The sequence below is a fragment of the Gymnoscopelus microlampas genome (assembly GCF_963454915.1).
Source record: "Gymnoscopelus microlampas genome assembly, chromosome: 11".
Classification (NCBI taxonomy): domain Eukaryota; kingdom Metazoa; phylum Chordata; class Actinopteri; order Myctophiformes; family Myctophidae; genus Gymnoscopelus; species Gymnoscopelus microlampas.
The window spans coordinates 37,512,771-37,525,462 of record NC_139948.1 but is presented as its reverse complement, the minus strand read 5'-3'; the positions used below and the strand labels follow the sequence as shown (position 1 = coordinate 37,525,462).

General features: G+C 42.6%; 1 protein-coding gene across 1 annotated transcript; it reads right to left on the bottom strand.

Annotated features, from left to right (window-relative positions):
• Window positions 1-997: 997 nt before the first annotated feature.
• Window positions 998-12,603, bottom strand: qtrt1 (queuine tRNA-ribosyltransferase 1; the record flags this gene model as incomplete). Its single annotated transcript, XM_084072739.1, has 9 exons — window positions 998-1,297; window positions 3,720-3,804; window positions 7,717-7,826; window positions 8,539-8,614; window positions 10,259-10,397; window positions 11,113-11,307; window positions 11,498-11,636; window positions 11,773-11,841; window positions 12,313-12,603. The coding sequence occupies 9 exons, from the start codon at window positions 12,601-12,603 to the stop codon at window positions 1,145-1,147; spliced, it is 1,257 nt and encodes a 418-aa protein (XP_083928865.1). The 3' UTR covers window positions 998-1,144.
• Window positions 12,604-12,692: the final 89 nt, after the last annotated feature.

The window sequence follows — 12,692 nt, the reverse complement described above, 5'->3', positions numbered from 1 at the left end:
CACGATCGTTCGTTCGGTCAATGAATGCAGTGCATGGTTCTCAAACTTTTTCGTGCCAATTAAGGACCCCCAAATTAACATGTATTTGCAATGGACCCCCATCTGAAAATATGTTGTGCCAGGGACCCCCATACTAGATTTATTTTTGTTAAAATGGTTCACAATTATGAAGTTGTTTTTAACACCATTTTCAATGACGTATAGGGTTCAAATGGTTAGAAATAATGTTCATGCTACAGTAGCCTATTTTAAACTAATCTTGCTGGGGACCCCCTGAAACCCCCCAAGGATCCCCGGACCCCACTTTGAGAACCACTGGATCAATGTATCGAAATCCAAACAGACTTGAGGCAGACAAGCTGTAGACCTTTCAAGTGTCAAGTAGAGTTATAGGGGAAAACAACTGATTTATTAGCTTTGCAATTGTGCAAATATATTTTGCCCTGCATTTTGGTCAGGAATGGAAAATTACGGCTTTGTTGGGAGGGGGATAATATGTTGAATACAGTACAAATGCATATGTCTCTATTGTTTGTTGTACATGGAAAGTATAAATAAAGTGTAAAAAAAAAGGAATGGAATATTACAAAAGGTATAGAAAGGAAGTCAAAATACGACTTCTTAACCTGTTAAAACCGGGAAAACATCCGTGTTATTTTACTTTAGCATTGCTATTAAAAAAATAGCAGATATACAAGCTCCCAGCGTCACTTTGTGCCGCGCTGCAAGCTTGTACATCTGCTATTTCTGAACATATGTTTTAACATCTAGAAAGTATGAGAACTACTGGTTTAGAAGGCATTTGTAGAATCGGCCTCAGGTCTTAATGGGTTAAGTGGGTCTCGTCCTTGCTCTGTAGCCATGGTAACGACAAAAAGTGTGGTACCAGAGGGGATACATTGTTCCAATCCTCAACCAGTTACACATTCTGATCATGAACATTTGGAGACAGACCATCAAACAGTATAAAAAACATTTCAACACCACCAAGACAAACTGGCAATGCAAATTAAAACAGTTTAAAAGAAATCAATATGAAGAATACAAAATAAAATAAAAACAAGAAAAAAACAAAAACAAAAGGTAGCCTAATAAAGGTCCCAGCCACCACTAGAAACATACTGTAGCACCAGTCTTTCCAGTTTTAGTCCAGTGAGATATTGACAGAGGCCAGGGCATCCACTGCCCAACTGGGGTACTGGTCACGGGAGGGGAACATTCGCTCCATGAACGTCCTGATAAACTCTGGGAACCGACCTTCCACGATGCTTTGTCTTACAGAACGCATCAGCGTGAGCTGCAATAAAAGGAGGATTTTTTCTTTTATTTCATTTTCATTTGAAAAACAATATTTTAATTATCTTGTTGAACACTTAAATATACAAAAGCAAAGTTGTACACAAAACCTCCTGCATCACGTCTTACTAGTTGATATGGGTTCATTCATTACACCCACGATTCATCTATGGACCGGGATTCTGTGTTGGATTGGAAATTAAATGAATGAACATTTGAATCGTGGCGTTTTGTGATTAAATGGACAATGGATCAAGTTCTGGAATGAATGAATTTGGGTCTAAACATTGGAACATGATGGGTATTGACATTGCAACATTTGGACTTTATGTTGCCCCTCTTCGACTCTGATTGGAGCCACATTGACCGCGGCTGTGGTGGAAACGCTTGAGTGACAGCAGCGCATCACAGCCATCAGAAGCGGTGAGCAATACATTTGCATAGGTTCCTTCTGTGTATTTGTTGTTTGAACACAGTTGGAAGTGCTGCTGCTTGTCCATTGGGGACTGTTGTTGGTTGTGGCTTGTGTTGTGCGCGCTGGTTTGCCACGATTGGGGGAGGTTTGGACTGTGAGGGACCTGTCCCTGCGTGGGTTCTGAATGTGGTGTGGAATCATCTGCTTGCTGTCCCTTTTCTAAATATGACGACATTCCATCTGTCACTTTAGATTTAATAGTAACACCAGATCTCTTTGAACCTAGCACCATTTTTGCCATATTAGCAGCCATATGTGTTTCCGGCTGCAGCTGCTCCTTTTCCCTTCTTAGCTGCTCCATGTGTGCCTCCAAGGCATGTCTACTGTGTCCTTGATCTTTGCTGCACAATAAGAGCAGCCATTTCTGCCTCAGGTTTTAGACAAGACATGCTGATGCTATACTTGAAGCTTTGTGCCTTTGGGTTTTTCTGCTTACATTTGACACTGTTACCAGGTTGAATTGTATCAAATGCTGCAGATGTTGCCTTATGTGACTGGGAAGAGGGCTGTTGAGCATTAGTGTGTGGCATTTCCTCCTGATGCCCAACAGGTACCTCTTCGGGTACTTATTTGATGCATTGGCATTCCAACGTCAACAAGCCATTGTTTTACATCATCTATGAAATCTCCGTTGTATTTTGTAACTCGTGAAAAACATTTATTTTGCCTTTCCAGTTAAATCAATACAATAAGTGAATCATGTTCTGCTTTTTCATTCTCATATAGCTTCATCAGTTTCTCCATTATGATTTGCACATCCTTCGCATTACCATAACTTTTCATTAGATCTTTCATTTCACATGTTTGGCTATAAGAGCAATTCACATTGAAGTGGCATCATCACTTGAGACATCATCAATGCCCTTCATCGTTTTACAGCCAGAAGTGATCAAGTGAAGAGGTAGTTCAACGTAAGTTGAAGGAAGCAATTCAAAGCTGCAATCAAGCCCAGATCCATAATGCAATGCTCCAGAAGGGAATCAATTGGATCTTCCATCCCCCTGCTGGCTCACACCATAGAGGTGTATGGGAAAGACTAAATAGATCAGTGCGAATGGTCCTCAATTCCACCCTTAATGTGCAAAATCTTGATGAGTAAAGTCTGCACACCATTCTATGTGAAATTGAAGCTATCCTTAACAGCCGACGAATCACCAAAGCTTCTACAGATCCCAATGAACTTGACGCACTTACCCCGAACCACCTTTTTCTTCTTAAGACTACACCTTCCATGGCACCAGGACAGTTTCAGAAGGATGACATTTATGCTCGCCGCAGGTGGAGGCAAGTTCTCTTCAAGTATGTCGGATTTATTCGAATCAAAGAAAGTCAAAGAATATCTTCCCCAGTTACAGGAAAGACAACCCAACATCAAACATCAGATGCAACTTCACACCAGGAGACCTCGTGATCATAGTGGATGACTCATCGCCTCGGAACTCCTGGCTAACTGGAAACATTGTGAAGACCATTCTGGACAAAAGAGGACTCGTACGTTAAGTTTGAATTAAGACCTAGACCGGATTTTTGAACAGACCAAAGTCTACTTTCAATACAGGAGACGGAGGATCTTTGAAAATTGACTTTGACATTTGCCCCTTTTACACCACAATACACTACACAAGGGGTCTTCAGCAGGGGGTCCGGGACCCCTAGGGGATCCTCAGAGTTACTACAGGGGGGCCACCAAATCTTTGTGTGATAGGAACTTCTTTTTTTTCTTACATTAATCAAAACTTTTATTTTTTGCCTTCAGTTTCATTTATCTAAGTTTCAGTACAACATGTTTGGACCTTATTGTGTTAATAAATCACCTTATCAGCAATACCTTTTCTGCTTTAGTTTGGAGTGGAAACGCGTCACAGTTCCTGCCAAAACTCAGCCTCTTGGCCCTACTTTTAAATGGTTTGAATAATTATTGGGAAGAATTAGTCGCTACAATACTGACCTGGTAGTTGATGTTGTGGATGGTGACATGATGCATGGCTGCCGTATCAGTCTTGAATAGGGCATGCAGGTACGCCCGACTGTGTCTGAGACAACAAGACAACAAGCATATACTTAACATCTTCCTTAACATGATATTCATTGTTTCATATACGCTGTTTATGTCTTTGTTTGCCCAAACACAAGGCACATTTGGCAATTGGCACTGTGGGTGCTGAAGTTCACCAAACTGGACCCTCCTTCAGAGCACTCTATTCATTTAACCACTTACGCCCTATATACTTGGTTGTAGGGTTTAACATTTTCCGGGAAATAGCTAATTTTAATTCCCGGGAATTTTCAGACCTTTTCCCGGGCTTCCCGGGAATTCCCGTTAAAGGGTAAAAAAAAAAAAGTGCCCACTAAAATGCATTTATATACTTAAATAGCCAATTTTACACCGAGGTGCCCAAATGTCCCTATTGTGTCCACCTATGAACTTGCACTAATAATGACTTAATTTGATTTTTTAAAATCATATAAATATAATATATAAATATAATAGCCTATAGTGCCCTGCCCTGGCGGAGATCTGCCCTGTTGCGCAGCGGGTGAAGACAATTAACTTAACGAGGAGCTGCGCTCAAAACGCACTCAAACAATGTCAAACTCTAGCTGCTGAAAGAAACGTTCCATTGTATCATTATTGACAAGAGAATTTGCAAAAGAAATATGTATTTATTGTCCATCAGAGCGCCGGTGAGGTCACAGCTTTTCTCTACTTTTGTAAGATATTGATTTGATAGCCTAAACTTGTCATTTGTTTGCAGTTATTCATTTATATTAGGCTACTTGCTGGATATTATAAGACTCCATTTTGGGATGTTGGCTGTATGTTGTCTATTAATCTATATTTTGTTGTTGATCAAATGTGGGGTTTTGTAGTGTGATTTTGATGTGCACATGCATGCGCTGCCAGCACTGACAATCAATGAGACAGACAGCTGTTGTGCAGTTCACTTGTTCTACTGGGTAGTTCTAGTAAAATGGTAGTTTGAACGTTCTAAAATGCAAGTGTAGGTACTGGTAGGGTAGGCTACATTAATGATGATAAAACAATCGGACCACATCGGTCTAATTCTCTCTCTCTCTCTCTCTCTCTCTCTCTCTCTCTTGAGCTCTCTCTCTCTCTTGAGCTCTCCGGTCTGTCCTCTCTCTCTATCAAAAGCATTGCTTGGCTTGTGCGCATTTTAAGCTGGAATATAGGCTCGATCAAACCTACCTAGGCCTACTGTTTATGCAGCGTTTCACTTGATGATGTTGAATCTGAACTAGTCAACTGGTGTCTACCATATTGACAGCAGAGGAAACAGTGAAATCAGCGTGCGCACTGTGCAGGGCAGGCATGGGGCATCACGGCCACTTGTGTTTTATTTTGTTCATTACTGTTACATTCATTCAGTGCGTCCCATATTGGTTCACAACGGGACGATGGGACCCTGCCCTGGTCGGCAACGCGGCAAGTAACTTGCCTAATTATAATAGTAATTCCTCCACGCTGTAGATGGGGCTTTCTACTAATTAGTATTAACTAGAAGCTCGTCTAGCCCTTCGGCTGGCCGAGGGTCTAGTCGGGGACCGGCCTACACAGGAACGATGTAAATAGGGAATGAATGCTCCACCCTTTAAATCAAACCCCATTATACCTGGTTATCTGTTGTTGCTGCTGTTGCAGCAGCTGCATTGAGTGTCCTCTTATAATATGATGATGGGTTCATCTATTTTATAGATGAACCCGTCATCATCTGTGTACGGTCTGATGTCATACTGAGGTCAGCACGTTGATGTTTCCATATATGGACACTCAGAGAGATTTTGTGTTGACTCATCTAGCGTATGTGATGTCAGAGCCTTTTATGAAGTGATGTCACAATGAGTCAGCGCTTGCTCCGAAACAGCCCGATGTCAGTCATCTCCGCATACGGAGATTCCAAACCTTTTGCGTTAGTTCCGGAAAACCGCATATCGGGTCGGGTCGAAGCCTAGCTAAGAACGTAGGCAAAGGTCTGAGCTATCTGCGTGCGAAATTGTGTTTCAGACACAGTGCCGGTTCCCCCTTTGATGCAAACCCCATTATACCTGTTGTCATAGTTTTATGCCCATATATGGAGATCTCTGTATCTGGTTGTCTGTGTCCCTTTATGCCCATAATGGAGATCTCTGTATCTGTCTGTGCCTTCGACTGTGTTGCAGACACAGTGCCGGTTCCCCCTTTAATGCAAACCCCATTATACCTGTTGTCATTGGACCCGTTTTGACTTTATTATGGAGATCTCTGGATCTGTCTGTCCGTTTCCCTTTCATGCCCATATATGGGGATCTATGTATCTGTTTGTATGTGTCCTTTTATGCCCATATATGGCATATATCTCTGTCGCTTTTTGTTTGTTTCTTCTTTAAGCAGAATATGTAGCCTGCATAAATCTGCATCATTCAAGTCATCATCCCAGTCCCACGCTTTGTTGCTATTTTCTTTTTTGTAGCGGGAGAGTTCAGCTTGAGTTTTTTTGGAGAACTTGTTTTTTGTTGGTCTTGTGCTGTTGATTTAGCTTGTCTTATGTTTCCAACTAATCCAACTCAGATCTTGACTGATCCTTGTTTTCTTCAGTAAAAGCAGCACAGTTAATTAATTCTTCATCACCGATCTCATCAAAAAAACTGTCTCCTCCTCTGTCTGCTCCTCCTGTCTTCCCACCAGATGTTGACTGTTCCATCTGCTCCCCAGGAACACTGTCTCCTCCTTCGTCTGCTCCTCCTGTCTGGCCAGCAGATGTTGACTGTCCCATCTGATCCCCAGCAACAGCCTTATTAGCTTTCCATTTCGCATCCCAATCGAGTTTTGTAATTCTTTGGTTCATTTTTCTTTTTTCCTGCTCCAGTTTTTGTATATAAAGAAGGACTTGAGTCGATGTCTTGAAGGCCTGCTCCTGCAATTCCTTCCGGCTTTCCATGAACTTGCACTGATAATTTAGAAGTACCAAGTTGTTACGAATTATTTCTCCTTCACCGGGGTTTAGCTTTGGTAGCTTTTCTGGAGTACTCATTTTTTTGAGAGCTGCTTATAGACTATATGCAGAGGTCTGTCAAGAGTGCTGGACTTAGCTTAGAAGCCGGCTTATATACTTTCATCTGTCACCTCGGAGTGAGAGGAAGAAAGACTATAGTTTATGCCACACTCAGAGATTTTTTGTTGACTCATCTAGTGTATGTGATGCCTTTTATGAAGTGATGTCACAATGAGTCAGCGCTTGCTCCGGAACAGCCCGATGTCAGTCATCTCCGCATATGGAGATTCCGAACCTTTCGCGTTGGTTCCAGAAAACCGCATATCGGGTCGGGTCGAGGCCTAGCTAAGATCGTAGGCAAAGGTCTGAGCTATCTGTGTGCGAAATTTGGAGTCTGTAGCACCAACCATGTGCTGTCAGGGCTCATCCATGCGATTTGGCCCAATTCGGCCTCGGCTTCAATTAGTAGTCACGATTTCTAACAAGAAAAAAAAAAAACGGGAAGCCCGGGAACCGAAGTGAATTCCCGGGATGGTAAAAAAAAACGAATTCCCGGGATTCCCGCATCCCGGGAATCCCGGTGTTAAACACTACTTGGTTGTAAAACGAACAGCGAAAATGGCATATCTATGAGCGTGTTGTGAGCGAGCGTGAGTGTTGTGTAGAGAGCTTGTAGATATGCAAATTTCTATCTTTATTTTTTATGACATCCCCAAAATAGGGATGCCATGTTGAAAATGTTTAAGAGCACCTTCCTCTCAGACCAGTCGGGGCACTCTCTGGATGATGTGGACTGTGGAGGTGTAGCTCTAGAGAAGGGCTATTCACTATAATGTGGGTCAACCAGACTAAAATAATGCTGTCATTGTTCATTTCTCCATTTATTAATTTCAATTGAGGCTAACATTTCATCCAATATACACCTTCATCGTTTACCGCTGCATCTCCTTTTACCTTTTGCAGGTGGGACACTGGCAGTCTGGGTCTATGGGTTGGAAGTCCTTGGCATACTGCTTTTGTTTGACCTGGAGAGATCCCCATGGCACCAGGGCAGAGCCAAACCTCTGGAGTAAAAAAGAAGAACATCACTGCCAGTAACAGTCAGACACAGATTTTTCATCAACGAAAGCCCAAACAATTTGCAGCTTTGCACGAGTTTGCCTGTTGCTATCATTAATGCAATCATTAATGTACAAGTACACTGGTGATAGCCTGTTGCTATCATTAACCCATTAAGACCTGAGGCTGATTCTACAAATGTCTTCTAAATCAGTTTTCTGAAACTGTTGCTACTGTATATCAGCGGTGCTCAAGCTTTTTGGCCCCAGAAACAAGGATTTGGGTTAAAAATGTTCACAAATATATATTAAAGATGTGTCACAAATTGTCACAAGATTCAGATTTTTCAAAAATAGCAGATCTACAAGCTCATAGCGTGTTATAGCCAAAGTATAAAACCCCACTTTGAGAACCAATGTTCTATATACAGTATATAGCTCAAATCTGAAATGACACAGATGCTTTCCCGTTCTTAATGGGTTAATGGGTACAAGTACACTGATGACAGCCACAGGCTGAAGATTCTGTACTCTTGTCAACCAAAACTATTTAAACGCATTATTGTCAGCTGTTTGAGTGCAAACCAGCCAAGTGTTTGGACTGTGAGTGTCTTGCTGACTCGTGCCGGATTTGCCTTGAGCGCAGTGATGTTTTAAAGTTTTCCTTTACAGATGAAAGATGTATCAGTGTGCAAGGCCGGAAGGTTTAAGTGCTTACTGCAGTGCGGGTGGGGAAGACGCAGTCAAACATGTCACAGCCCAGGGCAACACACACCACCAGATCCACAGCATAACTAGAACACACGAGAAACACACAGGAAGGAGTCACATCAATTAAATACACACAAAAAAACAACCAAAGAAACAAGCGATGTCGCTCATAAAATTGCATAGCAGTGGTGGCCTTTGGTGCCACAGACAGAAAACCCATTCATTTTCCCCATAGAGATTTCTGAAAATATTTATATCAATTATTTTAAGCCTGGAACCAAGCCATCCAGGCTCCTGATGAATCATGACCATAAAACATTTGATTCTGTGTCAAAATATATTTGGGCTTAAATATTTGGGCATACTAGTGAACAAGGAACAAGCTAAACATATTGCCTTTACTTCATAAAGTGGAGGAAGACCTCAAAAGATGGATGACTCTCCCCCTTACCTTATTAGGTCAAATTAACTCCATTAAAATGAATGTTCAGGTCTGGACAGGTCTAGAAATAGGTGGGAGAATGACTTAGACAAAGAGATTGACCCAGAATCATGGAGGGGTCTATGTAGATATGGTGTTACATGTTGTACACTTAACTCAATATATGGACTGACTTAATTTAACTTCTTGCACCAGACCCATCTTACTCCTTCCAAATTACGTGGGTATAATTCCATAATATCATTTTAAATGTGCAGCAGAAGGCACTTTCCTTCACTCCACTTGGCAGTGTAACAAGTTTTACAATCCTTTTGGCAGGGAATATGTGGTGCATTATAAGCAATCCATGGGACTACATTTACAAGAGATCCAGAAATATGCCTGCTGGGCAACCTTTCGAATACTAATCTTACACATTATTCCATTAAGCTTACAGCAATCTTTTCGGCTATTGCCAAAAAATGCATGGCAATGAAATGGAAATCGGAGCTCCCACTGCCAATTGGGTTGTGTCTTACAGAGGTGAACAGCTGTATACCCCTGGAAAAGATAACACTCTCTCTAAGAAATAACATACACAGCTAGAAGGTCCTGGGTTCAATTCCCGCCAGGGACGCTGTGGGCGCTGGGGGCGTGTCTCCTCCTCCACGTCATCAGCGCCCATACCCTAGGTGGGGTTGGCGAAAGGGCCCACTCTGTGTGGAGTTTGCATGTTCTCCCCGTGTCTCTCAGGGTAGTTGATACCCTCACAAAAACATGTAGTAATCCTGGTCACTAAACTCCTCCCCCATGACAGCCGGGGCGCCTGATGGAGGGGAACGGAACTGGTTGGAATAACGTGTTCCTTCCACGCGCTACGTCCAACCAGGGAAACTCCCTCCTGTCAGGTGACAAGAAGGTCAGTTGGCTCTCATGCATTGAAGGAGGCATGAGCTCGGCCCTGGCCTCCCTAGGCTGGTGAGGGGAGTGTAGTGCCCAGGATCACTTAGAAAATTGGCACCGGGTGAAAAATAAGGGTTACAAAATCGTGGGATAAAAATTAGAAAAAAAAAAACATACACATGTTTTATAGGATATGGCAACCCTTTCTTACTTATCTCAAGAATCTCCCATCCCACATGATTGACTGATCATTAGCATGGTCTGTCCCTCCCTTAAAATAATGTATTTAAATATTTTCGGAAATCTCTATAAGAAAAAGTATGTGTTTTCTATCTGTGGCACCAGAAAATGGCCACCACTGCTATGCCCTGGGCCTATAGGGAAATGTACTGCTGAAACACACCCAACGCCCATGAGGTATCGAGGCTTCTCTCGCGGCAGGCGGTCCGTGCTCAGCGTGATCATCCTCCAGAAATCGTCCTTTTCTTCTCCTCCACTCAGGCCTCCGATGGCAAAACCAGGAACGTCACGTTTAGTCATTTCTACAGGACACACATTTGAACATGATGTGAAACACAACGAAGCCATGGTTGGAATAGGGTTTGGGATTCGGAACCCGGATCCAACATTGAGGAGCCATCACATTTGGAACCGATTCCGGAACCGGTTCTATCGCACTGTTAGAGCTGGTTATGTGGACTTCACGTCTGCTATACAATTACAATACAAACTTAAGTTCTCAAACATTTTAATTTCAAAGACCGTCATAACTATGAGAGTGTACAAATGGAACCAAATGGACCCGTAAATGTCCACACTCTCAGAGTTACAGACCTGCTAGGGGCCATTTGGAACCCCCTATAGAAATCGTTAAAGGGATAGTTCATCCATACATTAGTCACCCCATGAATTCATGGATATTTTTTAGTTTTTGTTGCATTCCTAAGCCAATAATTTGATGACCGGCAGCGGTTCCGGTAGGAGACACAAAGAGTCTATTTTGTGTCTCCTATCGGAACCGCTGCCTACCGGTCCGCTGGTCATCAAATTATTGGCTTAGGATTGCGACAAAAACAAAGAAATATCCATGAATTCAAGAAATAATCGATAGAAAAAAATGTTTTTTTTGGGTGAACTATGCCTTTAAGCCGATAAAGGAATCGGACCGTTTAGAGGGACTCGCAAAGGAACCGGAATAGTTAAAATCATCCCGACCTTAGGAAGTTACACTACACTGGAGGAGCAACAACTCTTTACCTTCCAGGCAGACTTTGCGGAGCTCTGCATTCAGCCCGCCCTGGATGATCGCGAACAGATTCTGTTTGTCTGCATTCTTATTGGCTGCTATGCAGCGGTCCAGCCAGCGAACGGATCTGTGCATGGCTTCCTCCACCCGGGGTCCTGTCAGTGTGCTGCTTACCACGTCATCCAGCTGCATCATGATATCTGACCCTAAATGGATGGAACCATAACTGACCTTTAGTGACGGCATAGCAATAGCCAAGTATTTCGTTACTTTCAGTGTAATTAGATCATTTATTCCTGAGATACGGAGTCTAGACATTACATCCAACAGACAAAATAGGTATTAGATTTAAGTTTTTTGCACAAAACAACCTGAGTAAAACTCAAGCCTACTGACCCAGACTGTTTTGTATTTCTATGGACTTCTCCGGAGTTAGAAGAATCTCTTTGCCATCATATGGAGACTTGAACTTGACCCCTTCCTCTGTCACCTCAGACAGTTCAACAAGAGACACCATCTGAAAGCCTCCACTATCCTGTGATCAGAGGATAGAGCATTACCATCACACACACCTGTCAGTATCTCATGTCTGCTCTTACTGTGCATGTTTAGGATGCAAGGAGATACATTCAAATCTAGATTTGTTTAGAAGGAAAAAAAAGGACACTCACTGTGAGGATATTTCGCTTCCAGTTCATGAAGCCATGCAAATCGCCTGCTTTTTCAATCAATTCTGGGCCCTATGGATAGTGGGAAATGAAGATAAGAAGGTATATATTAAGCAGTGTACATTTACTCAAGTACAATGTTGAGGTATTTTTACTTTACTGGAGTATTTCCAATTTTCAGTACTTTTACTTCTAATCCACTACATCTTAGAGGCAAATATTATACTGATGCGACGCATTGTGAACTTGTAGGCCTACTGTAGATCTGCTATTTTCAAAGTATTTTTTCCCAGGCTTTTACTTCTAACAGAGTATTTCTACATTGCAGTATTGATACTCTTTTACTTAAGAAATGTGAGAACTTTTTTCCACCCATGACAGTAACTATTAAGTATCTATTCTATATGAATACAGTTGACCAAGAGTTTGAGTGACTGATGTTAACAACACACCAGTACTACAAGCAGCAGACCAGGGCGTACAATGAATGAACCATGAGACATGATGATTATAATGCTACTTTCATTGCAGTATTCCACATACCGGTCGCATGCCTAGGTGGTACGTGTTGCCCAGACATATGCGACACCCCAGAGCATCCAGCTGATCCACCGTGATGCCCTTTAGGGTCCCCTGGGTGCCGACGGGCATAAACACCGGGGTGCTGACCTCGCCATGTGGCAGCACCAGGTCACACGCCCTGGCCTTTGTCACTGGACATTCAGCGACCAGTCGCAGGGTCAATGGCGACACCACGGCAGAGAGAGACTTCTTCAAAGACATGCTGTTATGAATGTTGTTAGGCTCAACGCCACATTCTATGGGCGCCGCCATGTTGTATTTGAAACACACGCTAGAACCAGCGTTGCCAGATTGTGTGAGAGAAATGAGCAACCAGGTCTTTGAAAACAAGATCATCTAGC